Source organism: Bos indicus x Bos taurus, chromosome 21, assembly GCF_003369695.1.
Source record: "Bos indicus x Bos taurus breed Angus x Brahman F1 hybrid chromosome 21, Bos_hybrid_MaternalHap_v2.0, whole genome shotgun sequence".
Classification (NCBI taxonomy): Eukaryota; Metazoa; Chordata; class Mammalia; order Artiodactyla; family Bovidae; genus Bos; species Bos indicus x Bos taurus.
This window is the reverse complement of record NC_040096.1, coordinates 46799232-46818831: the sequence shown is the minus strand read 5'-3', so window position 1 is coordinate 46818831 and position 19600 is coordinate 46799232. Positions and strand designations below refer to the sequence as shown.

At 41.3% G+C, this 19600-nt stretch overlaps 2 protein-coding genes across 3 annotated transcripts in view; one reads left to right on the top strand and one right to left on the bottom strand.

Moving 5' to 3' along the window:
- The window catches only part of SLC25A21 (solute carrier family 25 member 21), a 524275-nt gene extending 522891 nt beyond the window's left edge, over positions 1–1384 (top strand). For both annotated transcript variants that reach the window (XM_027521916.1, XM_027521917.1), the window contains exon 9: positions 102–1384. In XM_027521916.1, the coding sequence (XP_027377717.1) occupies positions 102–163 (62 nt within the window). In that variant the 3' untranslated portion in view covers positions 164–1384. The remainder of the gene's footprint in view (positions 1–101) is intronic.
- Positions 1381–18391, bottom strand: PAX9 (paired box 9). Its single transcript, XM_027521915.1, has 4 exons — positions 18040–18391; positions 16673–17299; positions 13615–13757; positions 1381–4558 (listed from the first exon to the last, which is right to left on the bottom strand). Exons 1-4 carry the CDS (start codon positions 18041–18043, stop codon positions 4304–4306), a joined length of 1029 nt encoding a protein of 342 aa, XP_027377716.1. The 5' UTR covers positions 18044–18391; the 3' UTR covers positions 1381–4303.
- Between the last annotated feature and the right edge of the window lie 1209 nt (positions 18392–19600).

Genomic DNA, 19600 nt, shown 5'->3' with positions numbered 1-19600 from the left:
CTTCTGCCTGATAGGCTGCATAAGACTCCAGGGGATTCAGAAACCCAGTGGGAAAGACAACACAATTTCACAGGATTAAAAACTGCTCTTTTCTTTTCTAGGTGGTGCAGTGATGCTGCTGGTTTATGAATACACCTATTCATGGCTTCAGGAGAACTGGTGATTGCCTATGGTGTATTTTCCCCCCTTGTGAAAATGGATTTTCATTACACAGCACCATCAGGAGGCGAGAATATCTATCAGTTAAGCCCATACAATGATAAATTATAATTATACACTTAGATACAATTATAAAGGGTAAAACAGTGTGTTCAAGAACAAAACCTATTTTGATACTTCAAAAATTGTATCTAGACAATGTGAAACTGTCATTTTAATCATATCCTTAAAACTATGAGAAAATTAATACTGTGAAGCAATGAAATATATAAACTGAATATAGAAAAGTAGCATGGAAATTAGATATATTCCATAAAAACAATACAAATTTTATGACCTATGTTCCTCTTACATGGCTTTGCAATAAAAATTCATTGTATTGATGATTATTCTTTCCCAAAAGGTAAAGAAGTGCTTATAAGTGAAAAAAATATGCCAAAATTTAAAGTTTTTATAAGGAATTAAATGCTTCCATAAATAGTATTTAATCATATACATGGAAATGTTTCTGAAGGGTACTAAAATGGCCTTTTTAAAATTTCATGTTAAAATTTGAATTGTTGGTTTATATCTCATCTGTATTTTCCTAAACCTACTTTATATTTTGCACTGTTGGTTAAAGCAGATCATATTTTTAAATTATGATATTTGAAGTCTTTTGTGACAAAGATAAAACATGAAACTATACTAAACTACTTTTCTTCACATAGTTCCCTTTGAAAACAAGTTTTAATGCTGAAATATGTTCATGTTGAATCCAAATCTGAACTGCTCCTTAGGCCTGTTTGTGCTTTCCGTATTTGCATCAGATACCCTTTCTCAGAATTCTTACCTATGCCATTTTTTTAAAAGGATGTTTAAAATAAACTACATTTCTAGTTTACTATTTTTAAGTGATGGTTTCAGATGTGAAGTCTACTAACTTCAATGTTAACATATGTATTATGAAGAAGAAAATGTTTCAAAAGAGAAGTACATTCTTGGCATTTGCAAAGATGCCTGTACTAACACGCACTCAAAAAAAATATCTCCTTGACGTTGATGTAACGAAGCTTAATTTTATATCTGCATCCTGAAGTGATGCTCCTTCAGTATCTTGAGTCAACAAAAATATCTGCCTGTTCTAGGATGACACCTGTTCTTAACTATAACCAGGAGATCTGTCTACCATGAAGCTGTGTCACTAAAACATTTTGAAAATAAAAAATGAAAGATAACATGGTAATTATTACTTTTTATTAATTTAGAGCATTTGAAGTATAAAAATAAAGGCTTTTGACATACTGTATATACATACACAGCCTTCACTTGTACATCCTTTCCAACGTGTTCTTTAATTTATATTTCAGCCCAATACTTAATAAGAGGGTCACTAAAAGTAGGACAAAACAAGAGAAGTAAGAATGTGTCTGTTGTCCAACTGCATTCTATCCTTGCAGGTGATTCTATCTCTTGCATCCTGTGAGAGAGAGCACTGCCTCCATAGAGGCCATGAAATTGAACCTTTAACCTCTCCAAGTGGATGGGATGGAAAAGGATCTCTGAAGAGTGCATTTGCCAGGTTAAAAACACTTTCACCCCCGAAGAAACAGAGGAAAAAAGTCAATGTTAACCAATAATAATAATGTTTTTAAAAATCGAACCACCTCATCTCCCCTCCCACTTTCCTTCTCTCTTTTTTAAAAGTAGTTTTAAATCATAGTGTGCTTTGAATAGCAAATTGTATTTGGGCTTTCTCTTATCTTTTAAAATTTACTCCATGTGAGTTCACCATTGCTAAGAATGCTAAATTGCCTCCAGGGGAAAAAAGAAAAGGAAAACTTTTATAGTATTAATATTAGATTTTTAAAGATACAAGAATCAGGAAAAAATTATAAATAGCATATTAACAAGAGACTTCTTAATTTAGATAAGGAAAATAACAGTTGTATTTCCATACAAATTATTGATATTTTTTAAAGACTCCTAATAGCCTCCTATCTGATAAGGAATAATTCTGTACCTTGTGTCAGTTTTCTGCATGGCAGGAGAGTCCTTGTACCGTATGGTTTTAAAGTTTCCACCAAATATCGGACTGGTATTTTATTCATTTGGTTTATAGTTCTATTTTCTCACCAGACTGGGAACTCCAGATGTCAATAGGAGTTTTACAAGATCAAAGGAAGACTATGGCCCTGAGAGTTCATCTGCTCCTTCTGCTTATTCTTCTCCTGAAGTTATAATCCTCTGTTTGTAGCACTGAATTTCGGTTGCTTTAGAAATAAATGCAGTTCAAAGCTCTCTACAAGATATCTGCTGCTTGAAAAAAGCAATTCCTCGAACATAACTTGTGTGTCAGAAATCTGCTTACTGTTTATATCATAGTGATTTGAAAACCTGGCTAATCTAGCCATCTGAGTTTTAAATGAGGCCATGAAACCAAAGTGACAGAAGTGGATTGCCCCGTGGGCTGTGCACAGCCCAGACAGGAAGAAATCAAAACCACCTAACATCCATATCTAGTGATGGGCTCTGTTAGTTATTGCACAGAATCAACACCAAAAAAAAAAGCCCCACAATATATTAATTTTCCAATAGATGAATTGTACCAACATTTTAAAAACGTATTTTCAAGCCTATATTGCCAAGCAGGAAGAACTTTCTAAACAGAAGAGATTAAAACTGTAGATTTTTTCCCAAGAAAATCAGTTGTTTTAAAATATGAAACATAATCACAAATCACATGCTCTCTCTCACACACACACACAAACATATACCCCCTCAGTTCTATTATTAACATTAAAGTGAAAAGATTGGTTTCAAAAGATCCATCAGTTAAACCATGTCCTGTAGCTCCAGAAATGAATAAAGGGAATTTTTAAAAATTAAATAGCATCTGTATTTCTAAAACCATCACCAGTTTACCTACACGAGACACATGCTTCTGTACAACAATGTAAACTTCACAGCAAGCCATTTTTACATTCATTAGAGCGGAATTTTCCATTTTCTTTAAATTACAATGTAATTTTGGGCTGCGATTGCTGAACACACAGGTAAGCCAACAATAACAGTACAATTTAGTTTCACAGTGGTTTTCTTTAACATAAAGTTCATTTTAAGTGTCTTTGCGAAGCATTTCACATTGAACTTAAGTTTCTAAGTGACTTCCTTTAGAGCCTCGTTCAGATATTTCCACCCTCCTGTCTTTATATGCTTGGCATGTGTGTTGTTTGGGATACAAAATGGGAGACTGGCTTGTTTTATCTGTATTTTTGAGTCCTCTGTTGTAGAAAGAAAATGTCCTTCATGAGATGTCGAAGCCTTCACTGCACACACAAAATCTGGGGCGAGTCCAGGCCCAGGAGCCTGAGCAGCCCACCACCAGAGACAAAGATGTTGCCGGAAAGTCACCTTTGCAAAAAGAAAAGGAAAAAAAAAGAGAAGCGGGGGGAGTAGGGAGGGGGTTATCCCATGGAATGAAAACACAAATGCACCATCCAGAGTCCGTATTTACAAACTAATAGAAAATATAAACATTATTGTATTTGGAACCAAGTCAAAACACCAGAGGAGCTGAACTCAGATATTGCTTAAGTTATACATGTATTTTCCAACAAAATAGGTCATCTGTTAAAAATAAAGGATCACTCAAGTCAATTATTGATTGGTTTCCTAATGATGAATTAAGGCTTATTTTATTACCTTATTTGATTAGAGGGTGTAGCATAACTTTTTCTATATGTATTTTCTTTTATTGATTTTGCAGAATCTCAACAATTGCACGTCTCAGAAGTTCAGGTTGATTTAGAATAAATATACACATGTGGTTTTACCAAAGACTAGTTTGAAAAGTTCCTTAAGCCCTTTGAGGGGTGCAGGTTTCTACGTTAAAAACAGTGCGTGGGCAACACGAACGTCTCATTCAATCCTGAACATCGCTTCTGTTTTTTAAATCCTAAAGTCATGTCAGGTTTTCTGTGAGAGAGAAGTTATGGCGAGAAATATTTAAGTGTCATCAGCACAAAGGAGGTGAGTCCATAACGCCAGCTTTCCGGCAAAAGGATTGGAGAGTAGAGGGGTGGGATCCGAGACCAGGGAAGAGGGGGAGGGTGTGTTGAGAGGGAGACTCCTCGGGCAAAGCTGCTGCAGACAGAATCTCCCATCAGAGCGCGGAAGCTGTGACAGAGTGGCTACCTTCTCGGGCTGCCTGCATTCCCTTGAACGCCAGCGATGCGGGAATGTCACAGTTGTGGGGGGAAAGTGGGGTGCCACTGGCATGTTGCCACCCATGTCCAGCAACATAACCAGAAGGAGCAGCGCTGTAGGTCATGTAGGGCGACACTTGGGCCGGGGTAGGATAAGGAGCCATGCTGGATGCTGACACAAAACTGCTTACAGCTGGGAGACCGTTTGGTGCCTAAAAGGAGTCGGAAAAGAGAAGAGGTGAAAATAATCACATTAGAGTGGCTGACATTTCACCAGTTCTTAGAAAAACACAGAATGTTAGTTCTGAGTAGTAACTGACAATATTCTGACTCTACCTTCTAATTTCTTTTTTTTTAGATTTGACTCTGTTTATATTCTAAATGCATTCAGTCTTGCTACTTAAATGTATTTTTTCCACAAAGATTTTGAGGAGGCTAAAACCAGAAAATCCACAGTATTTGCTTTTGCTACTTGGAATTATAGGAAGGAAACACCAGGTGAGGAAAGAATTAATTGTGATGAAGTTCTCTTAGAATCCGTTCAGCTCTGTCTGTCTTTGTTGCTTTCCCCCACACTCCAGCTTTGTTTGGCTCTTTTGTTGAGATCTTTGTGAAGGGCCTGGTTGGTGTACTTTCATTTCCAGTAAAGAAGGGCAGAGTGTGGGCTGTCATTTTAGAAACTCAAAATGAGCATGACCTTTGTTGAATAAAACACGGCCATATTTTAAAACATCATGTTGAAAATGCCTGTTGGACAAAGGACATGCAAAGATCAGGCAGTTTGTCTATAAGGGTTTTTTAATGAAGATGAGGGGGGTATTTTTTCCAGAGTTATTTTATTAAAAAGGAAACTATCAGAATATGAAAGGATTATATATGCATGGTTTTGAAATTGGAAAATTTGCTTGCAAAAGTTTTATGGCTCTGTGATCTGAAGTTTTAGAAGCCACGTGGATAAATCTCTTGAAATGAATTTAAATGTAAAATCTTAGTTTGCAAACAAAACACAGCAACTCTGGCAGGCAAGTCTGCCTAGAAACCCTGGCATGCAATAAATTATTGTTGGTATCGTTACTATTAACAACACCAAAAACACCCTGATTTCTAATCCTGATTCTGGCATGAATACTCAGCACCCTTCTTCGAATAACTTAATTTTCCCCCTTCAATTTCTACATTGTTTAGAAATAAGGAAAATGCTATTTCCTGGTGGTGATCTGAATAAATAAACATATCACATTTCCTAATGAAAATATAATGTAAATAATAGAAATATAATTCATAAAACAAATTAATCCTTAGAGCTAAGAAAAGCAGACATATGTTTGATTCTATTTCCAATTCAATAGCAACATAGAAATTGTTTTCTACTGTAATTCATTTGGTTATTATTTTCACTTCCATGTCTATGAGATTGCAACAGTGGGGGTGTCAAAAATTATTTTCTCAATGTAGAATAATGCATGGAGTAAAATATATACATGGATGTGATTTAACACTGCTTGTGAATTTCTGTCAAAATGAGAATAAAAGTAGAGGAGTTAACTTTATGTGAGTGAGTGAGTGAAGTCGCTCAGTCGTGTCCGACTCTTTGCGACCCTGTGGACCGTAGCCTACCAGGCTTCTCCGTCCATGGGATTCTCCAGGCAAGAATACTGGAGTAGGGTGCCATTGCCTTCTCCAGGGGATCTTCCTGACCCAGGGATCGAACCCTAGTCTCCCGCATTGGAGGCAGACGCTTTAACCTCTGAGCCACCAGGGAAGCCCTCTGAGCCACCATAAAGCCTAACTTTATGTATTTGGTTCTGTAAGAACACATACCTCGTGTTCTCTTTTCTTGTCAGAGTGCTTGTTCTTTGAAAAATGGGGAAGAAGAAAGGAAACTGAGGTTTCCTGAATCTGTCCTATGTCTCAGGCACTAAGAAATACCCAACATATTTTATCAAATAATTAGAACTGATAAACTGTATCTCATTTTAACCTGAGTTTATAATAATTACAAGATAATTTACAATGAGTAATACTCTATGTTTAATTGCAACTAAAATGTGTTATAAAGGATGATGTTCTGATTTTTAAGAAAGAAACCACTGCACATCATTGTTGAATATAAATGAAATCTTATCCTCTTTATACAAGAGAATATAGATTAAGGAGTTTAGCCATTTGCCTTAGGTCAATCAATCAGCAAGTCCATGGCCATGTGTTAAAAGAAGTTATCACCCCTTCTGATACAGGATTCTCTGTTTCTCCAGGACAATTAAAAGATATGATTTCATTTCAAACTAGAGCATCTTTTCTGGTAAAAGATTCTTTCCTCTTCTAGAACCTGACACTCAGTCTTAGGCCCTAATTCTGTTTCTTAACTTCTAAAAAAAACCCTCTTTTTCCTGCTTTCTGAGAATGGCTCATTAGAAAATGGCTCAAAGGAGAAACACTTTAAGGCTCTCTCAGCAAATGAGTATGAAGATCAAGAACTGGCAACCTGCAGAAGAAATTTAGCATTGCACAGAGATTATATTTCTGATATTATCTAGAATCTTCCCAATAACCTAAAAGAAATTAGTTTGGAAAGGAATTGCTCCAGCTCAATTATGGAAAGGTGTCTGCATCTTTATCTGGTCTCTTCTATTCTAGCATTAATTAATATTTTATACACCAAGAATCATAAAATAAGAATGTTAAGACTAAAGTGTTATGGTTAAAATTACTTTAAAACTAATGAAAACTTTTGCTCAACATTTGACCAATACATGGGTTAGATATGTAGTATTATACAGAAACAACATATTATTTAGCAACACAGCAGGAAAAAATGTATTGGTGAATTCTATTTTTCATCACAGCTAAATTTTTCCTACTCATTCTTTTTTCTTTATATATTTTTTCTATCATTCAACTTTACAGATCTCTGTGAAACTTGCTTTATCATATTCCCCTTTTCCCTTTCCTTTCCTTACATCCTTGCTGCTAGAACCATTGCTTACTGATGTTACCCCTTTATTGGGGGCGCTTCAGCTCCTCAAATGTAATGTCTACAATCCCTGACGTGGGTCCACTTCTTTTTACCCAGAGATGTTCTCCTAAGAAGCCAGGCTGGAGTGGAATCTCATTTTAGATAATGCTCCTAGGATTTGTGGGAAGTCAAAACATTGGATTTAAGCTCAGGTTACCATCAGGTGCCTTATTTATTCCATAACTACATTTGTTCATCAACTGTAAAAAAAAAAAAAAAAACACTAATAATTCTTTCCAGATTTGTCCATATTAAGGCACCAAATTTATTTTTTATGTTAAATATTTCAAAGTTCTCTAAAATCTGCAATATTTTTAGAGTCATTTTAGTGATGCAGGCCCAGCTCTACTGCAGAAAGGAAGGTTGGGAAGGGAACCTCGGAGAGGTTTGACCTCCTCATCATTAGAAGGAGGCAAGGGAAGGCTCAAGAATTTGCTTTAAAAAAAACAAATCTTTAAACAGTGTAGAAATAGCGCTTAGCTTTCACTCAGGTTAAATTATAACCTAGATCTGGGGTGAAAAAGTTTTGTCTTAATTTCCCTTTTTACTTTTAAAGTTCATATTTAAAAATTTCTTTTAAACGGCATAATCAAGATGAGAGAACAAATATGCTTTAAATAAAATGTACCTGCCACCATCACCATTCATTCTAGTGACCCAATAAACACAGCAATTTTCTCACTATTAATTTTGAAACATGACATTAGTAAAAGATATAAATCTCCACCAGGTAAAGTAATTGTTATTTATGAAGCAATAATTGAAAGAGTAAAATTTTCCACCATAAAGGAAAACAACTACAGGTAGCACTGATGTTTGTTTATTCCTTCCAGTAAAAGAGCACATGACTAAACTTCCCAAATCTGTTCAATGTTTTCAGTGAAGGGCATGTAATTAATCTGAAAAGCTGGTTAGGCTGAGTAGAGACTACCAAAGGTACACCATAAATATCATGGGAGCAAACATGCTAAATTACTCTATTTAATTGGATTGTAAATATGATTTATAAATCGACCAACATATGGAATCCCCAGGGAAGAGTAAACAAATTTTCCAAATGAAACCCCAGCAATGGGCATGTAATGGAAATCTCATTTCTGAAAATGACTTTACCTAAAGATTCCATAAATAAGACCTCAATCCATCAAACCCCTTTTCATGTGGATCATGTGGATCTTCCATGGAAGCCACGAGAATCCTTTCCTCTAAAGAACTGTACAAGGGTCTTCCCTAAGGCAAACTATCTTCAACCTAATTTTGAGAATGAGATTTACTAATACAAAGTAAAATAGACCAAATTGTATACCCTGGAAAAAGTAAGTTCCTTGTTTTGTTGAATGTTTCCAGAAAAAGACAGATTTCATCCCACTGACATTAAACAAGAGTCCAGGAAAAAAATACGTTAATATGCAATGTAGTCTAGTTACGGTTATCACAAGAGTGAATCAAAGTATGACTTTTCATTGCGTTCTAAAATGTTACACAGATTTGCCAGTTTTTAAAAAGATTTTCAAATGACTATGTTGAGAAGCTGTATTGGCAGAGAGTTAGACTATAAACACTCTGAGGACAGGGTCTTGCCTTTAATCATCTCACATCCCCACAAAATGGGACACATTATAGGTGTTTCACAATCACTTGTATACTTAAGTTAGTGCAGCCTTTTGAAAGCAAAAGATGTGATGCTCTTGCTTTTTAAAAACAAGAAAAAACAAAACAAACAAAAAAACTGGACACCCTTTACCACAGAATAAGCATTACATTTTAAGTAAGCAAAATGAGTAAAGCTGTTGAAAAGGTAAATAAAAGTTGTAACCTAGCTCTTTCATTATTTAATTTATGGTCACTGCATGTATCCCCCTCCCCCCACCACTGCCCCCAGAGAAAGGGGAAATGCATTAGTTTCCAAACACTCATGACCATGAAAAAAACTGGTATGACAACTGTCTGGCAGCTAGAGGTTATAGACAATTCCTCAAACTCTGGGAGTTGTCTACTCAACGTTTTCTTTCTTGAAGAAAATGCAAATAGTAGTGCCAAGTCTTCAATCCACAATCTTTCATCCACTCATCAGCCCTACCTGGTCCTTCTCTTACGATAAAACGAGTTTACCCTGGCTTTATAATAAAGTATGTTCAGCCACACACAGCTGTGCTTCACCTAGAATTTCCACCTAGGTATCATAAGCAAGAAAAAGCTTCAGATCTGAAAATAAACAAGATTCTCTTTTTGTGTGTGCGTGAAGTCATTTTTCTGGCTATTCTACCCTTCTTAATTCATTATGCAATAACCTAGTAAAATAAATCTGACAAAATGAAATGACAGTTGTAAATATGATTTCAACATCCATCCAAAAGGATCTTAATTATATTTAGTTATCACATTGCATATCTAATTGTCTCTAGGTAATGGAAAGCTGCTATTTTAAATGTTTTTCTAAATTTTATGTTTCCAAAATGTTATTAAAGTTGATGTAGCCTTGAAAAAAATTTAAATAGCTTTTTTTGGTATTTCATATGACATGTTTTACCAATACATAATTACTAATTTTAAAACACAGTTAAAAACTAGCCAGATCAAAGAATATTTTTCATAGTAGATAATATGAATTTCAAAGACTATTAACATTTGTCTGAAATTGATTCTCTATAAAATTATAAATTTAGCACAAAATAACTTTATTTAATATGAAGAAAAATCCAGGGCAACTTCATTTATATTTTCACAAGAACAGTAGTCTACAAGGACAGTCTGTTAAATAATGCACTAGAAAATTATACTCAGGAAATACTATATTTTAAATATAATGTACAAATGAATGTTTCATAAGAATTTCAGATTAATTTATGTCTCCAAATTAAACTCTTTTCACATCTCATTTAACTCTGAACTTTTTCTTATGTTCAAGTATTTATAGACTATTCTCCATTCCTGATATCTCAATTTGTAGCTAATTTTATATTAAACTTGCTGAGTTGATTTCACTACCCCAAAATAAAGATACTCAAAGCTTGTAAATCCACCATTCAGATTACTTGAATCAGAGTACCAGATATTCTTTTTTTTTTTCTTGAGAAAGTGTGCCTAATAATACAAAGAAAATTTCAACACCTATACAACTGCTTATGAACTCTTTAAAAAGAATGAGGCAGTAATTCACTAAGTACCATATAAAAGGGTAGATATATTCCAACCTCATGTTTCTCTATATGTTTTGTTTGTTGTTGGGGTTTTTTTGCCATGCAGTTGCATTCAAGAGAGTTTTATATTTTCAACTTAAAAGAACCAGCCATTAGGACCCAGAGAAACATTATTGTCATTGAGAGTTAGATGAGATTAAAGAGTTCGAGCCCAACATTAAATGTAGGTGAAAAAAGTAAAAATAAATATCCTTTTTCTTCTATCCTCAAAGATAGACAATAAGGATTTCTGAATGGCACTATAAAATATCAATTGCAGTATAACAGTAATGTGTACAACAAGTTTGAATATTCTAATGTTTTAAAAACAAGATAGATGTGTGCATAAGGTTCTAATTACTAGCAATCGGGCAACTTTCTTTGCAGTTTAAGCTGAAAACAGAAACTCTAGATTACAGTAATCAATAAAACCTATGATCAATTGTTGGTAATTTTACAGGTATATTCTGACAAAGGATTATGCTCTAAGTCCTATGATCCTGAACTCTCAATTTCCTCCTTTATTAACTAAAATGAAACTGAGATCATATAATAGTGCGCTATTTAATAACAACCATAAATACCATAAAAGTATTATGGGCAAAAATCTTAAGAATTTTTTTTTTTTGTCAAAGACTTTCAATTTTTGTTCATAACACAGAGAAAAGTGTTACCCAAGTTTATACTAGGATTGTAGAAACATACATATGCTGATAACATTTTGAAAAATAACCTTAAAAAATAAAATTACCCTTCAAATATTTGTAGGAGAAATGCATATACATATATGGAATACACACACACACAACACACCTTACATTTCCAAGTTTGTTGATGAGCAAATTTTAATGTATAACTTTACCCTCAAGGAAATTAATGTCTAAACTCCAAAACTGCTCACAAAATGATACATTCTAAGTATATGTGTCTACTTAGCACATCTTCAGCATTAAGCACTATTTTGATAGTTAGAGTAGCTGCTGACTTAATTATGCATGGAAATTTTTCAAGTTTTGAAATTTTACGTCATTTATATTATCTTACAACATGGCAATGCAGAAGGTTAGCAGATTGCCATTAAGAACTTTCCAAATGAAAGTCTGATACAAATGTCTTTTTCTTCAAAAAATTTTAATTTTTTCTCAAGCATTTAGAACAATACTTATTGGCCACTTGTTTAAATTACTCATTTTTATAAATCTGATAATTTAGTGATTTGATAGTCACTGCATAAAATGTAATGGATTTTTAAGTTCAGAAAATACAAAGTAGATTACTTAACACTGTTCTATTTTTATTTTAAATTGATTGGTTTCATTTTGAAGTGTGTGTATTAACTAACCATTTCTAAACAAGATTAAACACTAGGTCTATAATTCAAGAGAGTAAAAATAAAAGTAACCCTAAAGATTCTTGGATTATGACACTGCTTTATTTATTAACTAGGTTCATCAACTCTATGTGGGAGACTTTTTTTTTCAGCTCTGTACTTCACAATGTTATTTCAGGCAATGATGACCTAATAAACATTACTGAGCACCTAGTAAATGCTTACCACTCTATATGCTAGGTGCTTTATAGACACTCTATTGTTTGTAACAAAATACCTTGACACTTTCTGACTATGTATTCCCTGATCAAAGTAAATTGTGACAAAATAAAAAACTGCTTGATTTTAAGTCAATCTCTAAGTGCCATTTCTATCCATAGGCAATATTTAATGAAGACTTACTATGTGCCCCATGGTTGTATTATCACATTGAAATTTCACACTGCTTGAGGTTGGGCCTATTATTTCCGTGCTTCATAAATGAAAAAACAGAGACTCTAAAAGGTTAAATAACTTGCTTAAGTGGCAGTGGTGCCACTGAACATAAAGCCTCTTCTGTACTACTTGCTTTTTTGCAGAAGGTAGTGACAAACTTTCTTGTAATGTCTTGTTCGCGTGCTTTGCAAATAGAGATTCAGGAAAGGGACCCTCCTTCCTTGCTGCTATTTTCTGTGATATTTGTCATGGGAGAGCTACTAATATATACGGGATTCTGTTTTAACAAAATAAAGGAGGGAAGAGAAAGTGGAAATGGTGTTTGTTAGAGAAAATAAAGACTAGGATTTTTTTTCCAAGTGAATAAAAGTTACAAGTTTCACTGAGCGGAAAAAACTGATTTTTACAGATATGAAAACATTGAAAGTTTTAAGATTTCAAAATAATAAAACGAAAACTGAGTATTTTGAGGCTCTGGAATAGGAGTTTGGCATGAATAAATTTGCAAACCTACATTAGGTCTGTTCAAAGAAGGTCCGGCTTTGTTGTTTGGTTTTTTGAGAGCTTTGAACTCCTGACTCCACCGTGGTGATGAATTTAGACTCAAAACTCTGGGGCTTTTGTTGTTATGGTTGTTTAGCTTTTCTCAAGGAAAAGAAAAAAAAACAACAACACGGGGTGTTTTAAGTTTTCTTTTGGAGAGTCGAGGGAGGGACAGAGGGAAAGAAAAATTAAACGGTCGACAGCCAGTCCGTATAATTTGAGGTTTTCTCACTAACCTCCCTGGGGAGATGACGACGTGACCTTTAATCGGGGCGCGGGAACTGTCTGAAGTTTCTCTGGCTGCCCTCTACTCGCCGTCGCGGGACCCGCCACACGCGCTTGTGCCCCGGGAGCCGCGGGCCGTCAGTGCGGGAGGAGCCGCGGCGCCGCGCCCTCGGGCGTACAGGCCGCTCGCCGCGCGCGCAGCTGGGAACCCACGGCCGCTCGCCTGGCCCCTCAGAGACGCCGTCCCAGGTGACTGTAGCCCCGACTCGAGCCGCGGAGAGGGCTGGGGCGCAAGCCGTTTGGCCAACAGGCCCCGAGGCGCTTCCAGGGCCGCCGCCCCGGGCCTCCAGCCGAGGGGTCGAGGCCTCACCCCGCCCTCGCGCGTCTGGGCGTTGTCCCAGCCCCGCCGCCCTGGCCTGGGGCTCGTGGCCGTCACGGGGAGGCGGCCAGGGCTTCTCCTCGGTCGAGGCTCCGAGAGGGGCCCGGGCCTCCGTCGCCCAAACCGCCGCGGCCCACCCGGCGGGGCCCCCGCCTCCTCACCTGCGCGTACTTGGCTTCCTGCTCCAGGGCCCCCTTCTCCAGCCCGTTGACCGCGTGCGGGGCGGCGGCGGGGAAGTTGCTGCGGCCCAGGCTGCTCCACTCCTCCACCTTGGGGCTGTGGTAGGGGGAGCTGTCGCTCACTCCTGAGGGGAGGAGGAGAGGCCGTCAGGCTGTAGGGCCGACCGCGCGCCCCCTCCTGAGACCCGCTCGGAACCCGCGACCCTCGAGCGCCAGGGCCGCGACCTCGGTCGGCCCCCTGCCCTCCGCCTCCCAGGGGCGCGGGGCCCACCTCTCCGGCCGGCAGCCCAGGCCCCGGCCCAGGTGACGCCTCGGAGTAGGCCTCTCCCCGCTCTCTGCCCCACGCCCGCGGGAAGACATTCCCCCCCCCGCAACGGCCTTTGATTACCTCCTCCCGTCCTCGCTCCCCTGGGAAACGAGTGGAAGGAATCCGAAAATTTTCCCCCGAATTTTCTCAAATCGGGGAAAGAACGCGTGAAACTGGACGCGCTGTTCTCCTCAGTCCTAACCCAGGGTCGACTGGGGGTTGACAAAAATCTGAGACTGGTGCGGGAGAAAGGGTCATGCTGGCCTAACTATGCCTGTTCTGGCGCTCAGAAACGTCCAGAAAGTGCTCAGTGTGCTGTGGGGATCTAGTACTTAAGTCAACAGATGGAACAAAAGACCTGTAAAGTCTTTTGCAAACAAATGACTAAAGGATGCCCACAATATACATGCAAAGCAGAAGTGCATAGGTGTGTGACTACCCTCCGCGCTCTATCTCTACACGTTAAATACTGAGGTTATGTGCATATGACTCAAAAACAAATAGTACAATTACCACTGTAAGTGCCACCAGTGTCAGAGGTAAGGTCATAGGTTTACTTTTTCAATGAAACAAAAGGTTAGGAAAATTAAAGTGGAATTAAGTGTTTTGGAAAAGAGCTAAAGCTGTCAACTGTCCTTTATTCTCTTTATAGAGACGCAAAGAAAACTATATGATGTAAACCGATTACCACAATACCAAGAGGTGTGCATGTTGAATCATCGGCATCTTTAAGTGAGCAAGTACAATTTTAAAGAGAAGATATTTGAAAACTAGGAGCAGTTTGTCTTTGGGACCCATGGGTGGAGGACTGAAGTTTGACAAAGCTACTACTACGATCTTAAAACACTTCCATCTGATACTGAGCTTCAAAGCAGGTCAATCATTTTGAGGAAAGATCATTGGTAGAAATAATCATTTTATATTCATAGATTTGTCAGAAAACAGGTTGTTTAAAGCTGGCACCCAGAATCAACCATATGTAGAACGAAGAGTTGCTTCTCTCCATAATCTAATACTTTTCCGACTGACATTTGGTCTGATTGTAGGCTCCCTAGGGAAGAAAGGTTTTCTTTTCAACTCTGTCAGTCTTTTTTCACTATGCCTCCCCCTCGCCAAAGAATTAAGATTGTGTTCCAATTTGCACCAGGAAATAGGATTTTGGCCCAGAACTGCCAGTCTTTCCTTGCCTTCCCAGACAAAAGGCAATCGGTGGGCACAAGCCTGAAGTTATCTTAAGAAATTGAGATCCCCCTGCGCGCCCCCGTTTCTGCTGATCTCACACTTTCCCATGAACAGGGGCTTCCTTTAAATGTCAGTGAGGTCAGTTTATCCTATAAATCAAGGGCAAACTCTCTCCAACTAAAACTCCAGCCAGCTCCAAATAAGACAAAACTGGGCCCTTAGAAGGATCCTGTAAAGTCACAGTCAGAAAACAAGAAGATGAGAAATCAGGGCTATGGTTAATTATTTAAAAAGATAATTGTGCCAATGTGGTGGCAACTGAGAAAGGCAGGAAATAATTAAATGAACTATTTCCCCATTTCCTATTTAATTTTTCCCCCCCGCTCTTTTTAAAGTCTTGGCTGAGAAATTAAGAAGGTAGGCTCTTTATCTCTGTATTATTTAAATTCTGCGTCTAGGGCATTTTTGACTTTGTTTTCTCCCTACTGAGAAAGAAGTTAACGCTGTTTTATGTTTTGTTTTATTCTGTTTTAACAACGCAGTAAAAGAAAACAAACTCGGGTCTCCTGCGGAAGCCCGACTGAGCATAAGGGCGCGGGGAATCATCCTAAGCAGCAGAATAAGACATTCACAACACGCAAGGTCAAGGGTGAGAAAGGAAAGGAACGGTGGGGTGGCACCACTGAAAACGTGCAGGGACGGGATGTCCACTAGAATTCCCTGGGACTGTCGGACCCTAAAGGGAAGCGGCAGGCGCGGGGAAAACGGCAAAGAACAGAAGAGAGGACAGCGTGGAATCGCCGTGCATTTTCCCTTCATTTTATCGGTGATTGGTGCCACTTCCTAGGATATATATGTGCTAAAATCTGTTAAGGTAGAAAGTGTCCGGTGGCGGGGAGGAGGAGAGCGGGAGAAAGAGAGAAATAAAGCAGAAAATTCGTCCCAGAATGAGCAATGCTCTAACATGCAAGTTACTAGTAGTAACTTCGGGACCTCCGTTTCCGAGGAAAATGAAGTGAAGCATAAGAATGAAACCAATTAGGTGACATTTGAACTTCCTGCCTGAGCAAATTTGGTCTGATTGCCAGAATGCAAGAAGAATACTGCAATTTCTACAGAGTCCCCGACTCCCCAAACAAGCCGCCCGAAGCCGTGTCTGCAGCCGGCAGCTCCACGCCCGCTCGGGCCTCTCGGGCTGCTCCCCAAGTCCGGCCCCGGCCGCGCTCTCCAAGTGAGCAGGCTGGTCCGAGGCTGCCGCTGCGCGAGAGGCGGGGGAGGGTGGAAAATGCGAACCATGTGTTGGGGATGGGGGATGTTATGGGTCTGGTAGTTTGAGATGAGGCAGTAGACTGTGTGTGGCAAGGAAACGAAGGGCATGAGTTTCACGTTAATGAGATCAGGACACCCCCTGGGAGGACTCTTGACGTTTCCAAAGGAAAAAGTCTCAGGTGGTGGGACAGACGCGGGCCCCTGGAGACGCAGATGCGGTAACCCCAGAGAGGTTGAGGAGGGAAGCTCTGCACAATCCCATATCCGGCCCCGTGCCCTTACCTTGGTCGGTGATGGAGCGAATGCCCAGGATGTCCGTGACGGAGTGCGAGGAGGGCCAGGTGCGCGGCATGGCCACTGAGCCGGGGATGGCGGGCACCCCCGGCGGCGTGGGCACCTTAGCGGCGGCCGCCGTGATGGGGCTGGGGTACGAGTAGATGTGGTTATAGGGTAGCGCCGGCTGAGGCGCCGGTTGGTGCTGCTTGTAGGAGTCGTAATGGCCCTGTTGGGCCAAGTTGCCGATCTTGTTGCGCAGTATGCGGCTGATGGAGCTCACCGAGGGCACGTTGTACTTGTCACACACGCCGTCCGCCAGTAGGCGGTCCCGTATCTCCCAGGCGAAGATGCCGGGGTCTCTCTGCTTGTAGGTCCGGATGTGCTTCACCACGGTGGGGGTGGTGACCCGAGGCTTGCTGCCCCCAATGGCTCCTGGCAAGATCGAGCCTGTCTCATTGTAGCGCGCCAGGATCTTGCTGACGCAGCCGTGCGAGACCCGTAGCTGGCGGCTGATGTCACACGGTCGGATGCCCAGTTGGGCCAGCTCCACTATGCGAAGCCGGATGGCGTTGGGCAGCGGCCTCCCGTTCACGAATACTCCTCCCAACTGGTTTACCTCCCCAAAGGCTGGCTCTGCAAAACGAACACACGGCGCGCGGGGACGCGCACCCACAGTTTGGGACAACCGCTTGCCACTCGGCCTCCGCGCGCGTCAGGGGGCAAGGCGGAGGCACCCGCCTGGGACTAAGGACCCGGGCTTTCACCAAACCATACGGTCCCCGAGCCTTGAGGAACGGCCTCAAATCACCGGGGTTGAGTCAGACCCTCCTCCCTCATTACCGCAGTGCCTGCGGCCGATACAAGCAAATAAAGTGGTGAGACGCAGGGCCTCTCCGAGTGTTCAGAAGCCTCCGAAGCAGGCGAGGAAGTCGGTCTTGACGCCTACAAAGCGGCTCCTTCTCGCCCACTCGGCGCTAATGTCCTTGGGCCGCTCCCCCTTGATCCCCAGCGCCCCGCCTAGGGACCTGCGCAATTAGACAAAGTCTAGTCTTTTTTTTTCTTGGTTGGCTTTTGTACCCTGTGTACGCGAAACAAAATTTGGTCCGCCACCGGGGCGCGGGGCCGGCTGATGCCACCGCTCCCTAGTCTTGAAATCAAAAAATGGCATCAACAGCAGCAACCCAGTAGCCAGCGTTCAGACTGAACTGCTGCGAGCCGCTGACCCTTAGCGTGTTCCTACAACTTGTAGGAACATGAGCAAAGTCAATAAGGAGAGTGTGAGCGCTCAGTGGTGCGCGCCCTCCCTCCCTCCCTCGCCCGCTCGCTCCCTCCCTCCTTTCCCGGCTCTGACAGCGTACCCTGCCGCCACTCACCCATTGCTCCGAGCAGTACACCAACCGGGCCCCAGTTCCGCGCTCCCAGAAAGAAACTCTTCGTGTGGCCTTAGTGGCCCGTCGTGCTGCTGCCCCGGGCCGCCGGTGCCTCCGCTTCTCCCCCGGAGGAGGCGGCGAGAGTGCAAAAGGAAGGAGTAAAAGGAAGTCTGTGCCCCGCTGAAAGAGGCTTGAGTTCTGCATTTCAATCTAAGCAGCAACGTGGGCTGGGCTGAGCGGGGCCGGGCGGCTCCGTCTATCACTCACTAGGGGCACGCCCCCAAAGAGGAGGGCCCGGAGGCAACCTGTGTGATGATTGGTTTGGCCCGTTGAGCGACAGCACAGTCCGGGAAAGTTCTTCCGCTGTCTCTCTCAATCTCGCTCTGCACCTGGGTGACTAAATACAATGAAAAGAGGTGTTTGACACCTTCCCAGGGGCAGCGCAAACAGCAAAATCAGGCTCTTAAAAATGCTGAATAAGCAAACGAAAGCTTTTGGTCTGAATACGAGAGACTTGAAGGGAGAAGGGGCCGAGAAGGCTTCTCTGGGGGGAAGGCAGACATCTCAGAATTTAAGTTAAAACTCTAGGTGGGAGGTGAGCGCCACCGTCTTTGATGGTGGCCATGGTGAGGGTTCTTAGAATAGCCTGTCAGGCAAGCTTCAAGAGGTTGTCAAGAGAGGATGTCTGTTACCAGCGGATCTTACAGCACTACATCCTACGCCGAGAGACCAGAGCGCAGGTGTGAGAAGGTAGGCCCGTTGGAGAGATGAGAATAGGGGAGACCTAGCCAAAGGGTCGCAAAGAGTCGGACACGAAACTGAGCGACTAAACACGAGCAGGAGCCAGAGATGGAGGCCACTGTTACCTCCAAGTGGACACCAATCTCCTCGCCTCGTGACTAACTCCCCACAACAGTCTCTAGAGATTTCATCCAGGAACGCGGGGTCAAACATTAGCCTAGGCTCCAAGCAGGAACGTAATTATACGCGACTACAGCGAGCGCATAGCCAACTTCAACCATTGACAGGCACGGGGCACTCACTCTCTGCGGAACCCAGTGCGCTGGAGAGCTCAGCCATGTTGCTGGTTCGCTGGCCCTTGGTGCCAACGACGTTCGCCGGTTTTCCCCCACCAGTGAATCACTGCAAAGGGCTTGTGTTTAAATATGAAACAGACTCGTTCCTAAGAACGTGAACACCGAACCTGCACATGTATGTGATTCCCACATCTTCTCACTAGCTGCCAGAGGCCCTGCAGTTAAGCCTACCTTTCTAATTCACGCTAAGTCTAATGTAAAGTGTACAGTAGTCTTTTTAGCGGTCAAAGTTATTCACATTTTGAGTATGGGTTATGGAGAATGCGAATTAAAATTAAAAGCAAGGCGGGAAACATTTTTAATGAACCTGGGAGTTTGCCCTGCTTCAGGGTCGAGGCTATTGACACTGCCTCTTGACAATCATAACGTTACCTCCTTCTGGTGCGCAAAAGTTTCAGTCCTGAGGGATGGGCTCTGGTTTACACATAAGGAAGCTGACTGGGCCCCAGTCTAGGCCAGTAAGTGAC

Bases quoted from the DNA above. Each gene is read 5' to 3' on its own strand.
- PAX9 (XM_027521915.1), bottom strand. The intron at 13,758-16,672 runs GTAAGGGCACGG...TCCTCCCCTCAG, and splicing joins TCGCTCCATCACCGACCAAG to GAGTGAGCGACAGCTCCCCC. The intron at 4,559-13,614 runs GTGAGGAGGCGG...GACTCCTTTTAG, and splicing joins AGGAAGCCAAGTACGCGCAG to GCACCAAACGGTCTCCCAGC.